The 20,482-nt window shown below is 43.6% G+C and overlaps 2 protein-coding genes and 1 long non-coding RNA gene across 3 annotated transcripts; all 3 read right to left on the bottom strand.

The window, feature by feature from the left end:
* Positions 1-138: 138 nt before the first annotated feature.
* On the bottom strand, positions 139-7,188 carry LOC121833134. Its single transcript, XM_042286238.1, has 8 exons — positions 6,025-7,188; positions 5,663-5,723; positions 3,596-3,764; positions 3,093-3,212; positions 775-857; positions 561-643; positions 352-439; positions 139-225 (listed from the first exon to the last, which is right to left on the bottom strand). The coding sequence occupies exons 1-4, from the start codon at positions 7,186-7,188 to the stop codon at positions 3,095-3,097; spliced, it is 1,512 nt and encodes a 503-aa protein (XP_042142172.1). The 3' UTR covers positions 139-225; positions 352-439; positions 561-643; positions 775-857; positions 3,093-3,094.
* Positions 7,189-7,203: 15 nt separating this feature from the next.
* LOC121833133 lies at positions 7,204-11,199 on the bottom strand. The gene is made up of 3 exons (XM_042286237.1): positions 11,154-11,199; positions 10,896-10,990; positions 7,204-9,303 (listed from the first exon to the last, which is right to left on the bottom strand). Exons 1-3 carry the CDS (start codon positions 11,197-11,199, stop codon positions 7,606-7,608), a joined length of 1,839 nt encoding a protein of 612 aa, XP_042142171.1. The 3' UTR covers positions 7,204-7,605.
* A 137-nt stretch (positions 11,200-11,336) lies between these two features.
* LOC121833330 lies at positions 11,337-15,321 on the bottom strand. Its single transcript, XR_006076631.1, has 6 exons — positions 15,171-15,321; positions 14,952-15,039; positions 12,531-12,617; positions 12,117-12,211; positions 11,710-11,804; positions 11,337-11,397 (listed from the first exon to the last, which is right to left on the bottom strand). It is a non-coding gene; the product is annotated as an uncharacterized LOC121833330 (long non-coding RNA).
* Between the last annotated feature and the right edge of the window lie 5,161 nt (positions 15,322-20,482).

The following is a 20,482-nucleotide window of genomic DNA, read 5'->3' as shown; positions in this document are numbered from 1 at the left end:
AAACCTGCGCTTAACAGGAAAATGCAGTTTTAGTTGAAAACCAATTGATATTTCAGAAGACGAGCGAGATAAAACCTGATGCGGCTAATAATGTCTGTGATGAATAAAACACAGACCACTTGTAATGGGACCATAGCTCACCTTCAATAAAACTCCATGCCTTGGACGATTAAAAAAACAAAAAAACTTGTCCACGCTCCATCTTGCGCTTTACGTGCAGAAAACCTGCAATTGCCAGGGAAAATGCAGATTTAGTTGAAAACCAACTGACATTTCAGAAGATAAATCTAGTGCAGCAAATAATGTCTGTCACGAATAAGGCACAGACACTTAAAGAAGAACATAGCTCACCTTCAATAAAACAACGTGCCCGGGCCGTTTAAAAAAAAAAAAATAACAGCTTGTCCGGACCCCAGCTTACGCTCTCGTCTGAGGAAACCTGCGCTTGTCAGGAAAAATAGTTTTAAGTTGATATTGCACAAGAGGACCAAGACAAAACCTGATGCAGTGAATGTCTGACGAATAAAACATGGACCACTTGTAACGGGACCATAGCTCACCTTCAGTAAAACTCCATGCCTTGGACGATTAAAACAACAAAAAACTTGTCCACGCTCCATCTTGCGCTTTACGTGCAGAAAACCTGCAATTGCCGGGGAATATTCAGATTTAGTTGAAAACCAATTGACATTTCAGAAGAGAAGAAAAATCTAGTGCAGCGAATAATGTCTGTGATGAATAAGGAACAGACACTTGCAGAAGACCATAGTTTACCTTCAATAAAAACGATGTGCCCGGACCAGTTAAAAAAAGAATGACTTGTCAGGACCCCAGCCTACGCTTTCATCTGAGGAAGCCTGCGCTTATCAGGGAAAATGCAGTTTTAGTTTATAACTAATTGATATTACAGAACAGAGGCATAAAAAAAAAAACTAATGTGGCGAATAATGTCTGTGACGAATAAAACAAAGACCACTTTTAAAGAGACCATAGCTCAGCTCCAGTAAAACACTGCTTTGGTCAGTTGAAAAGAGAAGACTTGTCAACGGCTCATCTTGTGCTTCTCTCCGAGGAAACCTGCGCTTGTCTGAGAAAATGCAGTTTTCGTTGATCGCAACACCTCAAGGCCAGGTATTGTGTTCTAGGATCTTTTAGAAATCATCCGCAAATTACAACAAGTCACATATGCTACAGGTGAAAACGAGACTATTTTAAGACTACTAGGGCAACATATGAAACTTGCCCACTGAATCACTCTAAAAATATGGCATATAAAAAGTAATTAGGTTGATGATACATATAAACTATGAAAAACAAATAAAGTCTTCCAATTTTTAAACATTCTACAGCGAGAACCAAAGGGAATCTAACCCATTTTCGCGAGAAGCGGCACTGTAATTTGTGACGTATCGTAAAATACCGGGCAAGCGCCCACTCAATATTTAGACATAATCGCAAAAAAATGGGAGATGGGCGCTTTTCCGGTTATTAATTTTACATTTCAACGTACTGCGCAGACTTTGTCAGATATTACAAATTTGGGAATGGGCACTTAGTGGAGAGTGGGCGGATGCACGGTATTCTACGGTATGTTCAGCTAGGTGGTGGATTTCTTTTATAAAAATTTCGAAGGAGAAACTTGCCCCGGTCAAATGTTACAAATAAATACAATAGGTTTCCTATGGACAGACATGGAATCAAGGCTGTCTCAGGTGGAAGTTTAAAAACGCGGTTGAGGGGCACTAAACTATATACGAGACAAACCGGGTGATGAGAGCGAAGTAATAAGTGTCTTCGTTCCTACCTTCAATGTTTGAGCTAAATCGAACGTCCCATTGGCCCACAACATTTTCAAGCTCCAATCTGAATAAGCTCAAAACCACGTTGGTCCATAACAAATATATTGTTTTTATTTGTAACTCTTTGCTGAGGTAAGTGTTTTCTTTGGTACTATTTTAACAAAACAAATCCACAACCTAGCTGAACCTACGTCACAAACTACACTACCGTAGCAAGCAAGACTGATTTTTTGGGGGGGGGTCAAGTCGGCTAGCGCACACCAGATCGGAGCATGTGGAGCGAGAGCTCGCACTGCAGAACTTAGGGATCCTGGGTTAAATCCCCACACATGCTCATTTGAACTGGATGAGCATCGTACCCGCATGCGGTCGTGTCTCACTACTGCGTGTGCTTGTTAAAGACCGCAGGCTAGTGGTTCTACTGCACTGGCTAAATCGCTCATCTACAGCGAGTTATTCGTCACAACTTTGAAATGGCTGACTAACTACACGCTGTATAACTATCCACATAACCCAAATTATTTTTACTGATTTTTGCGATGTATATAAATTTGTGGGCTAGATTCCTTTGGCCCTCGCTGTAACAATTAAAACATAGATTAACAAATATTTTTGTAAATTTACAAGGACCTCAAGATTCTAATGGTAGGCGGCGGTATGCGAGCCTTCATTGTACCTAATATGAATAATATATATAAAATCAAGTTATCTAATCTGTCTATCATTTTAATTCCATCTAGCACTATAAATAAAACACTGTCTCTTTAATTTATGCTGCAGGGCTGCCGCATATGTCCTTGCTTTTTCTTTTATATTGTGTACCATTTGTAAGAACTGAAGGCAGTACAGGAACTTTTAGAAACATTTTCGCCTTTAGTCTCGTATCCCCATCGGTCAAATTAGAAAAAGAAAATCGAATTAAAGGAATTCCTTCCAGCGCAGCTCTTGGGCGCCTCTTTACCGGCTTCAGCGGCGTCGGCGTCGCCGTAACTGCGCGGTGCATTATAGGACCTTTCCCATGATGCAACACGTGTGGAGGAGGACGAGGGGAGGAGGAGGGGAAGAGGAGAAGAGAAGGGAAGAGGGATGAGGAGCAGAGGAGGGACAGGGAGGAGAGGAGGAAGGGTATACCCTCCCCTCTTCCTCCTCAAGAGCTATGCTCTAATTCGGCGTTACGGGGTGTTGTAAACGTCTTTTTCTTTTTTTTGATCCGATAAAACAAATTTTTATCTGCAATAGCAAAAATCAAGCATCACAAAATATAAGAGGGAAAGACGAAAATAGAAAACACACCATTAGAGTGAACGAATCTTGTTCAGCAGACCTAGAATTCTGGCTGGGATTCCATTGACCTTGTTGTGACCACGGGAGCTGGACTTGCTACCTTTAGATGGGTTTATCTGGCCAAAATGCCTGTATAAGAGGTCAAAGAAACGCATGTCAATTGAACATGAACAACTCACATTCTTGGGTGAAAGATGTCGAGATGTCCTTGTGCGTGTTTATACAGCCTGCCTTTGGGCTGACTTTCACATGTCGGTGGCTGGTTCACACTGCGCAGCAAAATATCTCGTGCAGTATGGCTGCTAACCCGAGGCCAACATGCAGTAGTGATACACAAACAGATGCCAGTATAATGCCTATCAAGATTAGAACAGGTGAGGCGCTAGTCCGACTGTGGATTCCTGGACTCTGCAGTGCGAGGTCTAGGTCCACATGTTCAGGGTTGCGGTGCACTAGCATAATCGACCACCAGTCCTGCCATGAACAAACACTGAATTCTGACATATCTGTACCTCTGAAGGAACTCCAGCGTGTACGAGGCCTCCTTTGGGTACTTGATGTTGAAGACGAAATACGCTCCCAGGAGCGAGCAGAGAGCGACCTCGAGACTGCTTGCCTCAAACACAAGCACCCTGTCAACAACCAGCGCAATCTGGAGAGGGTCATCTAGAAGCGTAGAACCTAAGTAAAAAAAAAAAAAAGCAAGATGTGATGATCATCAAACCGACATGTTACAGATGTAGTTAATTTATTGCAATCGTAACGGTTCAAATGGATGACAGAAAGGACATTGCAATGAGGTAAACTAGGAAATATGGATGCTCTGCATTGGAATACAGTACAAGCTCGTTACAACAGATCTTGTTGCAGCAGAAACTTGGATACAACATACTGATTTGTGAAGCTCAGTTGGTTTTCCTATTTGCACCACTGATTCAACTTCCTATCTGAATAATACATAATCCTTTTTTACAACAGAGCGAAATAGTAGTCAAAACCAGGGCTCGGCGATATCAGAGATGCATGTATCTCCAATACTAACTTCAGAGACAGTCGAGTACCTTGTATCTGGTACTGCCTGCCAGGAAAAAATGTATCAATGTATCAGTACCTAATACCCATTTTTACAGTATCGAGTATTTTGGAGATACCCAATAGTTAAGAAATTAGCATTAACTTTTAAAGCTCACTTCCAGTTCATTTTCTTTCTGGCAAAACCAGGCTATCCTTCTTTCTATTTTGTGAGCTGTACATGCAAATTGCACAATTTTGTTTTTTGGAACTGTGGGAACGGGTCGGGTAACACCTTCTGTAAAAGGGCAGACAGACAACACCGGCATCTTTGTTGAACTGACATCTCCTCAGTTGAAGGCCGATAAGTGGACTAATGCAATGCAATATATCATCATTAGAGGGTTTTAGTAAGCCGGATTTTCAGTCCTAAAGTGATACCCACTAAAGAAACACGTTTAAGGGCAATGGAAGGGTATCGTCATCGGGATTAACAAAACGGTCTATAAAAATTTCAAGATCTCTGCTAAGCGTGCCTTTGAGCTCGGCAGAGAGCTATCAAGGCAATCGTGGCCAGTAGCATTTGGCCTCTTTCTTTCCTGGTTCCCTGCCCTCCTCATTTCCAGCTCTCCCTATCCCCCGTTTACCCTCGTCACTCCCATCCCCTTGTCTTCCTCCTCTCTCCCTTGTTGGCTGTGCGTTTGTCAAGGTAAAAGGTGACCCTGACCTTGGACCCTTGACCTCTCCTCCTCCCGTGTCCCCCATCCCTTCTAGCTCCCCTCCCTTCTCCCTTTCATTCCCTCGTCTCCTCCTCTTTGCTCCTCCTCTCCCTTCTCCTCTATATCCCTCTTCCTTCCCACTCTGCCATCCACCTCACCCTCCTTCCCCTTTATTCCTTCTTCCCCCTCCTCCTCACTCCCTTGTGTGATTATGTGTTTGTGCAATCGTGGACTTAGACCGATATCTCTCGATTTCCTCCACTCCATCAATTCGCCTCCTAACCCAGAATCGTTAAGAATTTCTTTATAAATAACACAATCAAATCGCCTCCTAACCCAGAATCGTTAAGAATTTCTTTATAAATAACACAATCGTCAACATAGAGGCCTATGAAAGAGGAGATACGTGCAGGAAGGTTGTTAATATAAATAAAAAATAAGTCGGCCGAGTACGGTACCTTGTTGGACTCCGCAGCTAACATGCAAAGCTAACAAAAAACGTTTATGAAAAATATCAATACCAGAACCCATAAAATCCAGGTGAGAAATGTTTATAATCAATGTAAATTAATCAGGTTTCCTGCTTTCCAAATACTTGCGATGGAATTTCAGCTATGTATCGAAGCATCTAGGATACTGCATGGAGCATTTAGATCAAAGATGGACTTTGCGTCTGTATCTTGTATCAGTACCTAAATGTAATTTTCCATGGTGTCAAGTATACTATCGAAAGCCCAGCCCTGGTCAATAACAAGGGCCATTATAACGAGCTTAGACTGTAATTGCACTACTCCTTTCACAATTTTCTTAATTATCTAAAAATTAAAAGGCAGTGCAAAACTATCTCACCAAGGACCGCAAGGTGAGGTGTATCTGGGCAGGAGCCAAGAACACTGGCAGCTGTTGAGTGCTATAATGAATACAAAAATCAAGAATATTTAATGGTGTACTTGTTATTGATAAGAAAACAGATACTTCCATGGTAAAAAATTGGTCAGCAAGGCTGAGAATCGAGAAATTAAATTAATAAACTTTTTGCAGCTAATATTTAAATGCCATGAACAATATTGTGCGTGGTATTATGCACTTCACACAAGGAATTGCAGTCAACAGAGCAGATGATCACTGCCTCACAGAGTTGACCTCTGCAATTGATTGCATACATTTATGAATAACTAAACAAGTTCATGGAATAAGATTACCAAGCTCACCGGGTGAAATGAGATGAGAGCCTCTGGATTCTCGTCGAAGTAGGTAGTCAGGAGCTGAAGAACAAAGGTGTAGCGTGGTGGCGCTTGTCCATTGCAGTCCAAAGTTTTCTGGATTGTCTGGAGGAGGGACCTTGACTGAGGCTTCCATGCTCTCCACATGACATCAAAGAGCTGATTTCCTTTCGACGTCAGCTCAGTGGTGAAGGCAGTGTGGTAGGAAAACCCAAGGAGTGTATCAACATGAACGAAGAAGTGTGGCTCTTTGAAGAGGTGAGGCCAAGACTCCGCAATTTCAAGGAGTGTTTGCTGCATGGAGTTGATGTGCCTCCTCTGCAGTGCGTAGGTTTTCTTCATAGTAGAGGAGATCTCCTCTAAATTGGTGGCTTTGCACAGCTGCTGCCTCATTACCTCTAGATCGTCCCACGTGTATGGCGCACAGTCTGGCTCCCATGCCACGCAACCGTGGGAGTCTGTTTGTCTGCCTTGCTTAGATAATGTCGCTTCTGGTTCGTCATCTTCAGTTCTTCCCGGCCCTCGTTTTGCAGCATTGTGTGGCCGACGCCTGTTATCCATGTATACAGCAAGTTGTCGTGATAAAGATGACGTACCGTCACCAATAATATTTCCTGTCGACATCACGTCAGCAAAGGAGTGTGGGTATCTTGCCACAACCAGGGAGGCAATCTTGCTTACTTCTTTGATTTTGGGTTTCGGATCATGCACTGCGATTGCTTCTCCCAGGAGTTTGACCATCTTTCGTCTTAGGTAAGGCTCTGGCACCTTCTCCTCTTGGCAGGTTCGTACCAGATCTGCAGGCATTGCGCCCCAATCCACTTCAAAAGAACTCGCCCAGCGGTCCTTCGAAGCCCTCTCTTGTGATGCGCGGTGAGCCGTGGCTGCCGCTGGGTTTGTCGGTGTTGAAGCTGCTGATGTTGAGGGAAGTGCACAGTTTTCAGTTTGCAGTTGGGACCCAGATTTTATGAGATGTAAAAGCTTCCTGATATGCAAGGTCTTGAGGAAAGGCTTTAAGTCCTGTTCTTCCAAGTATAGAAGGTCTTTTGCTGTACTGTATCCCCCCTCCACAAGGTGGGTCACCAGTGCGTCAAGTTGGTCATCGGGTATCTCGGGTACCAGTTGTGTTATAGTTGCCCTTACAGAGTCCATCTTTATTTTAGGGGAGAAATACAGTCAATGTGATTAGATTAAATTTCCTTTACTATCAAAAAAAAAAAAGTGACAGGAGACACTTAGCTATTTTTATAAAGGCATTCTAAAGCGTTAAGGAGCCTGGCAAAGCATCACTGTGATGAGAACTACAGATATGCAAAACCCTGCATGAATACAGCGATCTGATCATGCAATCTGCATCTGGAGACTTTATACCCACACCTGAACTGTATCTTCGACTTTCTTTTCTACCGGTCATCCAAAGTGTTCCTTTACATTTCTCCTATATCATAAACACAAGCGTGAATTAAAAAAGATTCCCTCGCAGTCACACTTCATAAGCTGTTTGATTTTCTTTTTATTAAGATATTGCATCCACCAGTTCACTGTGGATACCCACAGATACACAGGGCTCTACAGGTAAGGAGTATATTCCACATCATGTTTCAAGGAAACCACATTCCTTGTTCCACAGGCATAAATGTGCAAAGGAGAAAAATCCAGAAGCTGACTGTAAGCAACACACAGAAAACTACCTCTGCAACAATTTACAATTTTCAGTCCCATGCTTGCCCATGTTGTTATTTTGCATGCCTCTACCGCAAACACAACCTTCCCGTGCTCAACGATACAGCAAACTATTTTGCCAGCCATTGGCTCCCTACACTGTTGGAAAAAAATTACCGACCCCGCCACATACTCTGTCCCTCGATACACCAATGTTTGACTAACTTCAGCAGCTGACAGTTGAATGCCACAGCTCACTACACCATCAGTGAGTTCTTTTGAATACATTCCCTCTACAAAAGACAATGCATGCTCTTGAAGCAATTCATCTGGAAAAAGCTTGCCCGCTCTGCAATATGACTGAAGCATCTCGTGCTTCCTTGCCATAGAGTAAGTAATATTTTTGAAATTTTGAGTGCTGCGTATGATTCGCTTAAAGTAGGAATGCTTGCTCTCAAAGCGAAGCGTTGACAAATGGCACAATGGACCGTATTCGTAGCAGAGGTCGGGGTAGTGCCTCAGATAATGATGTTTGGGTTTTAGAGCTATGCCAGGAAACAGATGTACCCTACGGGACAAATAGTCATCAATGAGAGCACGCAAGTACTCTATTTGAGTCACATGAAGTTGAGGCGATGCCAAGATGGTTACAATGTCTTTTAGGATGAGGTATAGCTGCCACGCCTCATCTTCCACATCTCTGACCTTGTCAAAGAGCAGGACGGGCAAAAATCTGACAAGATAAAATGTCTCTACTGCCTCTCCTCTACAGTTTCCTTCACAGGAAACTTTGCACGGCCGGTTCTTAGAGTCATGCCCCTTAAGCTTCATGTTCGCTATTCTTGAATTGAGTTCCTCAATGCTGAACCACTTCTTCTCAATGGCGAGTCTCCGAAGGATAAGCGATAGGTCATATGGGACTACACCCTCATATAGGTCGTGAGCAATGCACGGGGGCAGGCCAGACGTGGCATGAAAACTCAGGAGTGAGTTTAGGGATGAGTCAAACTTAACCCCAAGACATGAGTCTAGTCCTTCTTCCTTGATGCGCTTTAGACATTTTTCATAGCTCTCAGCCGTACGGCGAGGTCCCATCGATCTAAAATCGGCCATAAAGGCATCTCTTGTCACTTCGCAAAAGCGACAGAAATATTTTGACCTTGAAAACGACTCTACAAAGCCCCCTATCCCGTGGCTTCCGAGGTTGTCACCGAGACATGACAACAAGCCGCAGTTGTATCTGACTCCATTTACTGTAACACCATCTTTTTCAAGATCTGCAAGGTCTGATACAAGAGACTTCATCACAACATCATGTCCCACTTTTTGTAAGGTGGACTCATAGCACAACATTACTAACTGCATCGCATGAACTTTTGTTTGAGCGAATGGTGGCATGTTAGCGATGGTGTAGTACATCCCCAAGATTTTGTGTTTTTTTCTGGCAGATCCTAAAGGGTTAGCAACTTCAAATGCATCCTGAAATAATAGTAGCTGAATGGTGTTCTCACCAGCAATAAAAAAATTGGACTCTCCATAGAGCTTCCCATCAGTGATGTCTTGGAGAAAGCCAGGCTCCAGATCGTTTGTGCGAGAGAGTAGCTTCTGAACAGAAATGTCAGAAAGGAAAGCCTCTAGTGTTTCCTTCACTGGCACATAGTGAAAACTTCTAGCATGCGCACATTTAACTTCCACAGGGTCTATCACGACAAAATTATTTCTGTAGAACTGGCTCCTCGAATGCATACTACGCAAGACCCCACTGTCTGGGCACAGAGGAGATTGCTCAGCTTTCAGTTCTGCCACAACTGCATGGCATACTTCTGCGCTGACATCGAAGCATTCCAGAACTCTACAAATGCCTGAAACTTTGCTGTCTTTAGCTACAGATTCAAGAAAGTACATCTCATTGGCAATACTCTGGACAACTGATGCAGGCACTAGGTGCATTGATTCCAACTTCATAAAAAACAAGGCCAGATGTGTTGTTTCTAACGATGCCTCACCAGGGCCCTCACAAGATGTGTTTGCCTGTTCAGCACTGTGCGCGAATGAAAGAGACTCACTGTTCTCCATGTCAGTTCTAGGTTGTGCACCATCACTATCATAATCATGTTGACTGTATGACGATGGGGGTTTTGCCTGGTGACTATGACAGCGACTCATGTGCGCCGAGAATGTATTTGAGTTCTGGAACTGCCTTCTGCAGTTTTCCATGAAGCAACTTGTCTTGAGGCCTGAACTGATGTGGCCTTTGATATGTTTGGTCATTTCCAGTCTGCTCCAAACCTTTTGTGAGCAGAATGCGTGAGGGCAAACATATTCTCTCCCGTCGTGATGAGATTTCTGCCCACTGTGACATTTTGACGTGTGCACTCTTAGGGCATTGAATGAGCGGAAAGACCTGCTACACCATTCTTTCAAGCAGGGCAAACTTAGGTTGTGACTTGTTGAATGAAGCCTATAGTGTCTCTCATAGTGATACAAGTTTTTCTGTCGCAGCTTGCACACATGGCAACTGTACATGATGCAGTTTTAGTGATGTGAACTTCCGGCCTGAAATGGGAGAGTTTTTGAAATAAGAAATAACATAACCGATGAATACTGCCATAATGCTGTGCTTATGTAACCAACGGCAGAGGTTCATAAAGTATCAAATGTCCAGAAGAGGCAAATTCCTATACTGAAAGTGTGCGTTAAATGTGTTCATTTGACATCCTGGTTTAATTGACCCAGCTTTTCATTAGTCAACGATCCAAAAATAGCAAAATGTTTGTCGAATCTGTGTTACATTTAAATTGTAGAACAGGTGTCCCACTGTACAAGCTATTTTGATGTCTGTGGGCTTGTTTCAATTCCAAAAGTTAACTACAAATGTCTGGGTAAAAAAGAGAAACATTAGATGCCCGCAGTAATTACCACAGAGGAGAGAGTATGTGAATTAGCCATCCGCATGTTATGGTTGCTAGTGATTTGGCTTCAAATTGCGCTGCTCTAGCATGATTCACAAGAAAGTTACAACTCCGCAGAGAGTGAAATACCACCACCGCAGACCGCTCAAGTGCAAAACTTCTTTTTTGCCTATAAAACACATGGTTTGGAGTGTTGCCCAATTTAAAAGAGCAGCACGCCGGCATTTCGCCCTTTGATGTTTGAGCACACTCCTCTGTGGAAGTAGTCAAGTGGTATATACGTACCTTCAGACTATGGTGATGGCAATTACGGTGCAGGCCTCGCTTGCGACCACCACTGGACAGAGGGACGCAGAGCCAGGCAGAGCCCTGCTGTAGGTCTGGGTAAAAAAGAGAAACATTAGACGCCTGCAGTAATTACCACAGAGGAGAGAGTATGTGAATTAGCCATCCGCATGTTATGGTTGCTATTGATTTGGCTTCAAATTGCGCTGCTCTAGCATGATTCACAAGAAAGTTACAACTCCGCAGAGAGTGAAATACCACCACCGCTGAAGGGCAAAACTTCTTTTTTGCCTATAAAACACATGGTTTGGAGTGTTGCCCAATTTAAAAGAGCAGCACACTGGCATTTGGCCCTTTGATGTTTGAGCACACTCCTCTGTGGAAGAAGTCAAGTGGTGTATACGTACCTTCAGAGTACGGTGATGGCAATTACGGTGCAGTCCTCGCTTGCAACCACCACTGGACAGAGCGACGCAGAGCCAGACAGAGCCCTGCTGTAGGTCTGGGTAAAAAAGAGAAACATTAGACGCCTGCAGTAATTACCACAGAGGAGAGAGTATGTGAATTAGCCATCCCCATGTTATGGTTGCTGGTGATTTGGCTTCAAATTGCGCTGCTCTAGCATGATTCACAAGAAAGTTACAACTCCGCAGAGAGTGAAATACCACCACCGCTGAAGGGCAAAACTTCTTTTTTGCCTATAAAACACATGGTTTGGAGTGTTGCCCAATTTAAAAGAGCAGCACGCTGGCATATGGCCCTTTGATGTTTGAGCACACTCCTCTATGGAAGTTGTCAGGTGGTGTATACATACCTTCAGACTATGGTGATGGCAATTACGGTGCAGGCCTCGCTTGCGACCACCACTGGACAGAGGGACGCAGAGCCAGGCAGAGCCCTGCTGTAGGTCTGGGTAAAAAAGAGAAACATTAGACGCCTGCAGTAATTACCACAGAGGAGAGAGTATGTGAATTAGCCATCCGCATGTTATGGTTGCTATTGATTTGGCTTCAAATTGCGCTGCTCTAGCATGATTCACAAGAAAGTTACAACTCCGCAGAGAGTGAAATACCACCACCGCTCAAGTGCAAAACTTCTTTTTTTCCTATAAAACACATGGTTTGGAGTGTTGCCCAATTTAAAAGAGCAGCACGCTGGCATTTGGCCCTTTGATGTTTGAGCACACTCCTCTGTGGAAGAAGTCAAGTGGTGTATACGTACCTTCAGAGTATGGTGATGGCAATTACGGTGCAGGCCTCGCTTGCAACCACCACTGGACAGAGCGACGCAGAGCCAGACAGAGCCCTGCTGTAGGTCTGGGTAAAAAAGAGAAACATTAGACGCCTGCAGTAATTACCACAGAGGAGAGAGTATGTGAATTAGCCATCCCCATGTTATGGTTGCTGGTGATTTGGCTTCAAATTGCGCTGCTCTAGCATGATTCACAAGAAAGTTACAACTCCGCAGAGAGTGAAATACCACCACCGCAGACCGCTCAAGTACAAAACTTCTTTTCTGCCTATAAAACACATGGTTTGGAGTGTTGCCCAATTTAAAAGAGCAGCACGCTGGCATTTGGCCCTTTAATGTTTGAGCACACTCCTCTATGGAAGTTGTCAGGTGGTGTATACATACCTTCAGACTATGGTGATGGCAATAACGGTGCAGGCCTCGCTTGCGACCACCACCGGACAGAGGGACATAAAGAGCCCTTCTGTAGGTCTGGGGAAACAGAGAAAAATTAGGCGCGCGAAATAATTTCCAGGGAGGACGGTGCGAAAGCCCTTTCTGTTAAATTACCATCAGCATGTTATGCTGATTTTAATGACTGAGCTCCAACTGTCGGTTCCCGAACATGATTGACAGGGAAGTTATGGCTCAAAAGACAGTGAACACTGACGGCAGGGTTCGTTTAACTTTCTAGCGTAAGCAACAAGTGCTTTAATGTACTGTATTTTCCGGTCTAAAGACCCTAGGAGCCAATTTTGCCTAAAAAATAAGTTTCGTTTGGATAGTTGGCGCTCAATGCATAGTCCGCAGGGCAAAACGTAGGCTGAAAAGCTAACATCCATAGTCTGTCAGTCCGCACCTCTCGCACAAAAGATATTTGCGGACGAAAGTCTGGATTTTCTTGTGCACCTCTCCTGGGTGAACCGCAGAGCTCTCAGCTTGACCCACATTGACCGCTTGCAGGCATCCAAGCAAGCAGTGTGTCACACGCAAGGCATAGAAAGCCTGAGCAACAGATTGAAAGTGTGACGTTCACTTCTTAATCCCGGCATAAAACATTTGAAAATCTGCAAGCCAATCAGACCAGTCTGGTGCTAACGAAGGATCTAGAAACAAAAATTAGTGCATAGTATAACCCGTATCTGTAGATAGTCTGCACAACATAAAAAAACAACTTTTATACATGCATAGTCTGCAAACTATAGACCTTTCCAGCGGCAGTCTCGAACGAAGCGAGCGGGTAAAAAATGCTGAGTCACTGAGCTGTGGACACATGCGCAGCGCCCGATATACCGCTCAGCAGATCAACAGCGCATGCTTAGAAGGCGTTCCACAGCCCAGCAGACAAAGATGGCAGCGCGCAGCAGGGGATTTCTGCAAAGGTCTATAGACCAGAAAATATGCACTGTCTGATTCCAAAGCGCTGCACACTTCCGTTTTGCCTTTTGATGTTTGGCCTACTTATACCAACACACTCATTGATAGAGTTAGTCAAGTGGTGTACACATAATTTGAGATGTTGCTGATGTCAGTTATTCTACATGACTCACTTTCCGCCACAACATAACACAGGGTCACATAGCCACACAAAACAGTGATACATGTTTGGGTAAGAAAAAAGTTATGAAAAACAAATTAACATTATGTACACGCTTGAATTTGCATGGACCAGGTAACGGAAACCTTTTTGAACTTACCGTCTGCATAAATGTACTCGGTGTGACTGTAAAAGCTGGCAAGTTTGGCACGCTGGCAAAGTTTGCAGCTGGCGATGAACGATATAATTGCGATGAAGATTTATTTTTACAAATTAAATGACCAATTACCCAGATTAACAAATATTTTAAAATGAAGAAACGTTTATTTATGAAAGATCTACATTACACAAAAAAAAGGTTGCACCTGTTTTTTTTGTTTTTCTTTCGTCTTGCTTATTCGTTTGGGCGTCCCCAGAACGAAATGGGAAAAACAACCGTTCGTCCGGTTGTTTTTCCTGGTAACATGACATCAAAAGTACTGCCAGCGAAATGGATACGATCGCTGTCGCGGCTGTGACGAACACGGCGGCATAAACATCGAAACCGAAATGTCGCGAGTGAATATACGTACGTCAACCGCGCGAGCCTATGCGGAACCACTACGCAGCGAATTTCTTTCAACCGCTCTACGCGCTCTACCTCCTTGGGAACATCAGTTCGTCTCCCGATCTACAAGCGCAACACACAGAGAGATCGCTCGCGATTTACAAGGGGCACAGGAATTCACTCGGCGAGCTATCCAGATTTGCAAAAAGAAGGCACTAACATTGTTCCGAGAAATGCACAATTTTTCAAACGCCTCGATCAAATCATTATTTAACGCGATTATTTTGCTGGACACCAGCCTCTTGTAGGATAGAGGAGGCTTCTTTTTTGCATTCAGTACTACATTACCGGAGCCGACGGCAACGAAAATATGCACTGTAGCCGTTCTTGTTCTGTTTTTAAGATTTCACGGCTTCAGAGTTGACGAATAAGAGAAAAAACATAATACTCTTGGCTCAAAAATGTTTGTATGACCAGTTTCAGGTAAGCACGTTTGAAATTTGAACCTTTAAAGACACGCCAAATGTATTGGATTTTAAATACAAAAGTTATTCAAAAGGACGCACTCACACTCGGTCCTCATGCAGCACCGCAGACACTACCGACGGCAATGCAGAGCGGGGACCAGTAGCACTTTGTGGCGTATACAACATGTTCTTTGGAGTACCGATTTCAAAAAGCTCCATCCTTCTTTTTATGCCTTTCGATGTTTCTTTGAAGCAATAAAGTAGTGTTCACATACCTTTGGACGTCGCTCCGCCAGGAACGAACGGAGGGAACGGCGCGATACAGCCAAACAGGCCACGCCAAAAACCACGAGGCTTCGATTGCTGCGCGAAAGGGTAAAGTGCTATCGGAAACAATATGAGCGTGAACGCGCTTCCGCAGTGACAAGCGGAGGCGCGTTCACGCTCATATTGTCTCCGATATTACATAGAAAGTTTGTTGGAGTAGTGCATACCTTTGGACGCCGCTTCCCGCAACGAACGAATGGAGGGCACGGCTTATAAGGCAACGCCAAAAACCACGAGGTTGTGATTGCCGCGCGGACGTAAAGAGAAAGTTTGTTAGTACGTCCTACACGCGGCGGTACTGGCGGTACATGAACAAACGCGACGATGCGCCGGAAAGGGAGAGGGGGGCCTCCGGGCGTCGAGGTCGAGCACGGGTCGGGTTCGCCCTTCTCTGCGCATGCTCGGCGTCCAGGCGCCTGGCATGCTCCGCTGGCTCTCGGCTCGCCGCGCGCGCTTTTCGCCCCGTTCACTCCGAGAAACGATCACAACTCATCTTTTAAAAATACGAAAGCGCGTCGTATTTTTTGATTGTGAAAATGCACGTATATTTTACGTACATTTTTTACAGTGTAAGTAACTAACCACTCTCAACCCACATTTGCGCTTTAAATATAAGCTTTGGCCACTCGCGCAAGTACCACTTTTTCGCAGGCTTCTGAGATAGGATAGAACTTATTCGTTCTCTCAACCGAGCAGGAGAAACAAACCAAGAACACGACCATTTTCAAGCCGAGTAAAGCATCTTTGCTGCGACCGCCAGGCCTTTTACAGTCGTCGGATGGCCGCGTCCTAAAGCCCCTCTATCATTGGAGAAGTGGCGCCATTCATTGCTGTGGAATTGCTCGAGACACGTGCGGCGCGCCACTTCTGGGAAGAACATGGCGTCTGAAATCTAGCTCAGTCCTCGTTGCCGCCGTGGTCTTCCCAGTGGGTGCACGTTGAACGTGCCTCGTGCATCGACGCACCTTGCGCTACCTTTGAAATATGAAGGGGCTTTACCGCGCACTGCTCCACAGCGACCTCAGCGGCGTGGTGGCACGTCGTGACACTCTCATGGCCGACGGACCGCACACCTCCCCATTCTAGTACAGCCTAACTAAATGCGGTGGGGGATTGTTGGCCGAGTGCGTCGGCGCACCGCAGCTCTTAGCACGTGGAGAAATGACCAATCGCGAGCTCTGTACAAGTCATGGAGCTCACACTGCAAAACCTGCAGAGAACAGGGGTTCAATCTCCCATCTCCATTGTGCCGGCGTTCGACCATGTATTATTACTGCGTGACTGACGTTTTAGACCGCGAACTAACAGTTGTATTGCACTGGAAAATCTACTCTACAACGGGCAACAATGTTGCCGTAGAAAACTCCTATTGTCTAAAAACAAACGACAAATTTTAAATTCGCCGTGACATTGCATTTTATTGCGTTTTCGCGTGTTTCCGTTTTTTGTTTTTTTTGTCTACATTTTTCACTATTTGGCTTTTATTTACGATTCAACAAAGTATAGGTGTCGGACTTTTGGAAATAATTATTTAACTAGGAAAATAACACCTTAACTCAAAAGACGAAAAAAAACAGGGACCTTTATTTAGAACAATGAAAGAGTAGAATGTGTTACACTTGTCTTTCACACGTGATAGCACATCACGATTAGCTCAATTTAGGTTTGAGGGAGCTACAGGCTTTGGACGGCTCTATCGAGGACATGCAATTCTTCATTGAAAGAGTAATTCAGAGCAGCATGCTCTCTCTTGTAGGTTCCGCTTCGCTGGCAAGGTTAAACTAGATACCAGTGATGGGCAGTATTTCAAATACAAGTATTTGAAATACGTATTTCAAATACTTTGTGTATTTTGCATTTGTACTTAATTACAAATTGGGTAATGTATTTAACGTGTGTATTTAAATACTAAAACGTGGGTATTTCAAATACAATTGTAATAAATACAATTTTGTGGGCGAATATACATCCCTTAAATGTATTGTTACTGTCCAGAGCAGGAAGAAAACTACGTTCTGCACTGAATGCAGTGTCTCTCAATCAAGCACAAGCGTTTAGTGACTTTGTGCTTACGGTTCTAGTCCAGGGCAAGAATAGTGACGAAATCGACGTTCACAGGCAGAATGGCTATTTAAGTGCCTGTGACAACTTGTGATGCATTCCAGCCTGATTTCCATCCATATTTTTGCCTGGAACATTCTAAATGCGCGGGTCGTCCAGATTTTTGTAACTGGTGCGAGTTGCAACAATAAAAAAGTCTCTAGCTTGCGCTTGTTGGTCTATACCAAAATGTAATCGACAAAAAACGCTGCTTGAAGCTGTGTACTTTTTTCACCTATTACGTCCAAGCTGATTACATTTTTTGTGATTTTATTTCGATTACGTTACTAGAGCTTCGCACACTAACTGCCGAGTGTGCGATGCAAAAGTAAAATGAGATACCCAGAAACCCGTTGCAGGTGCCCTGAAGTCGCTGACGCAAATTTTGAGAAATGTATTTGGAAAAGTATTTGGAGGAGACCAAATACATTTGGTTGTATTTGTATCTTGTATTTAAATGTTTTTTTAAATGTAATTAGATTTGTTATTAAATACATTTTTGATGAAGTATTTTGTGTTTGTATTTCGATACATATTTGCATGTATTTTGCCCATCCCTTCTAGATACATTACTGATAAAGTATTTGGTGAAACACAACTTACCTACTGCATATGCTCAATGCCTCAGTTTTCACGTAACTACACATTTGCTTATTATTGTTTTAGTTTCCCACTGCCATTCAGCTCGTGCTCTTTTGTGTGCGACATGAATTTTAGACCAACGTAGCTCAGGAGCAATCCATTTCGCGGATTGTAAAAATCCTGTCCTACTTACCACGTGAGCCACAGTCAAGAGAGACTATTTAAACTTCACACGCGGTCATTTTCGTGGGTGAAAAATGTTGTTTGTCAAGAACAACAGCGGCTGCAAAAAATTATTTAAAAAAAGAACAAAACAAAAAAACTCGCTGTCAGCACGCTACCCTTAGCATGCAGTTAATACTCATAATCGGCGCCGAGTTGATTGGTAGCTTTCAGCAGGTGGATTTTTTCTGTCATGCAAGTGTTGGAATACTTTTCTTTCTGTTGTAAGCAATCAGTTCGAAATCAATATGTAATAAACTACTACGAACATTCAAACATTACGGAGTGAGCAGTATTTGCGTACGTACAAGCTTTAGCTTTCGAAGCACCCTTCACTTTCCATGCGCTCAACGCTAGTGTAAAATATAGCGCTTTTCTTGTCTTAATCATCGTGCGATGTGCTCACTTACACCATATTTTATACGTCAGAGTCAACCCTTTGCATATTTTTAATTGTAGCATACCACTGCTTCCGTTAACAAATCACCAAATTAAGACTGGCACATTGCCTAAACTCGCTGGAAAATCTATTCACAGACCCAAACTCTTTGCCTGGTCAGTCACGCATTTATAACCGAACCCGTGTTAAACTTAATTTGTATCACTGATTGGTTTGAGGACATTTTTATTCCTGCATGGAGTTTACCAAACTCAATATCTACACCCTAGTGTCCTTTTCTTGTTTTGCTTTCCGGTGTCATGGTTTTGGACAAAATAAACACCCAGTTACGTAGATTAGACTCCAGACAAGACAGTATAAATTGTTTTTTTTTTTATTTTATTATTTTGGGTATTTATTTCCCCAAGCCGGAAGTTCGAAAACCAAGATCTATCACGTCGTTACGTTTTCCTAGAAATCCATAAAGCGCGAAACACATGCACGACAAAAGGGCCGGCCCGTCATATATATGTGATCACATTAAAATATGGGGAATTAGCCTCCGAAATCGCCGGAGTGCTAATTGAGAACAGGCTCTTTTACATGCTTTTCTTCAAAACTCCGTTTGTTTCGCTGTGCATGCGTCTCGCCATAAGCTGAGGACGATTTGCGCGTTTTGTTGAAATCACATTTGCTTGAGACCTGAGCTCCGAGTGTAGGCAACTGGCCCCCTTGAACGAGAACTAGCGAAGCCGTGAGCATTCCACAGAAACCTTGAGCAGAAAAAAAAAACAGTCGAAGGACCAGGGATGTTGATTTCAATATATCGAAAAATACCTCACTGTATTGATTCGCCACGACGCACAATTTCTTGCATTGATGTACGTGCCTGGAAGGCAATCTCACCACCATCTGATGGTTCAAGATCACATTAACCAAGGGTGGGGTGGGGCCTTGAGGCATCACCAGCCTCATGAGCTCATCAGGAACACCCATGAGACCATTCATATCTGCCTCTATGTCCCGCCGTTTCGAAGCAGCCTGAATGCGCGCAAATGCATGGGAAACTCTCACTTTAGATAATAATATTAACTTTGTTTTAAAAGCATAGTGCGTGGCAAGTCTTGAGAGTTTTTTTATTGCTCCTCAGTCAATGACACTGCGGACGTAGCCATATGAACGCGTTAAGTTGTGGCTGTATAAATCAATACTTCTTAAAACGGGCAAACACCAATCATTTCTTTTACTTCTTCCTACCTCCATGAGTGAACGTTTGTAAGCCACATAACTATTTAATTAACTAGGTGTGGACCACACGGCCATGTCAAATGAACATTGTCGATGTTTAATTTTAGTTGTATATGGCAAATATAATACTTGAAATGACCTCAAAAACAAATGGAATGCAAAATCTTGTTGAAATTGTAGTCGTTGAACAGCGATGCGAAAACAGTCGTCCTCGGGCATCCTAGTTCCTCAACTCGTACTCAGGAATGTCCTGGAGGCTCGTAGAATATGTTCTCGCTGAACCCACTGATAGCATAGATGAACCTGTAGAAAAATTAAGAAATAAAGTCATTGTTTGACATGGTTTTATTAAGGTCTTGCCCCACTACCAGAAAGGAATACACTAATTTGTTTTTGTCGGCCAAACAAAATCAGATCTTTGGTTACCACTACACTCTCTAGCAACTCAGCATGTAGACAAAAGTGTTCAGTTTTGACGTAATTGAGCCCACTTTGGAAAAGCACCCCATTGCACGTCGAACGCAAATGAACGTCAGAAGTGCTTGTGCCTAAACAAGCTCGCCACCTCTTACTATGGATTAACCCCCTGCACGCTTCGGATTTTGTTTTTTGTTGAGTTAAATGTTTTACCATAAAAAATGGCACGTTCTCACTCGCGAATTCGTTATTAGTTCACCGAAGTAAAACCGTCTTTCCAGACTGGTGTACACTCCGGAAGAAGTAAATGTACAACCGAAAGTCTACTACGGCATGATATACAGCGGAACCATCGTGTTAAAAACTAACAACGACCACGACGTTCACAATATCCCCAATATTTTAGACGTAAAAAGGGCACGAAACCTGACATTCAAAGGTATTCAAACTTTGCCGCCTACTGGCGGTGCAGCGACTGGCTCTACTGGGAGCGCCATCTAGGAACTGTGGCGGCATTCATACAAGTTTCGG

The sequence above is a fragment of the Ixodes scapularis genome, unplaced genomic scaffold (genome assembly GCF_016920785.2).
Source record: "Ixodes scapularis isolate PalLabHiFi unplaced genomic scaffold, ASM1692078v2 PGA_scaffold7__128_contigs__length_106722199, whole genome shotgun sequence".
NCBI lineage: Eukaryota > Metazoa > Arthropoda > Arachnida > Ixodida > Ixodidae > Ixodes > Ixodes scapularis.
Note: the sequence above shows the minus strand (reverse complement) of the source record. Positions and strands in the feature narration are given on the sequence as shown.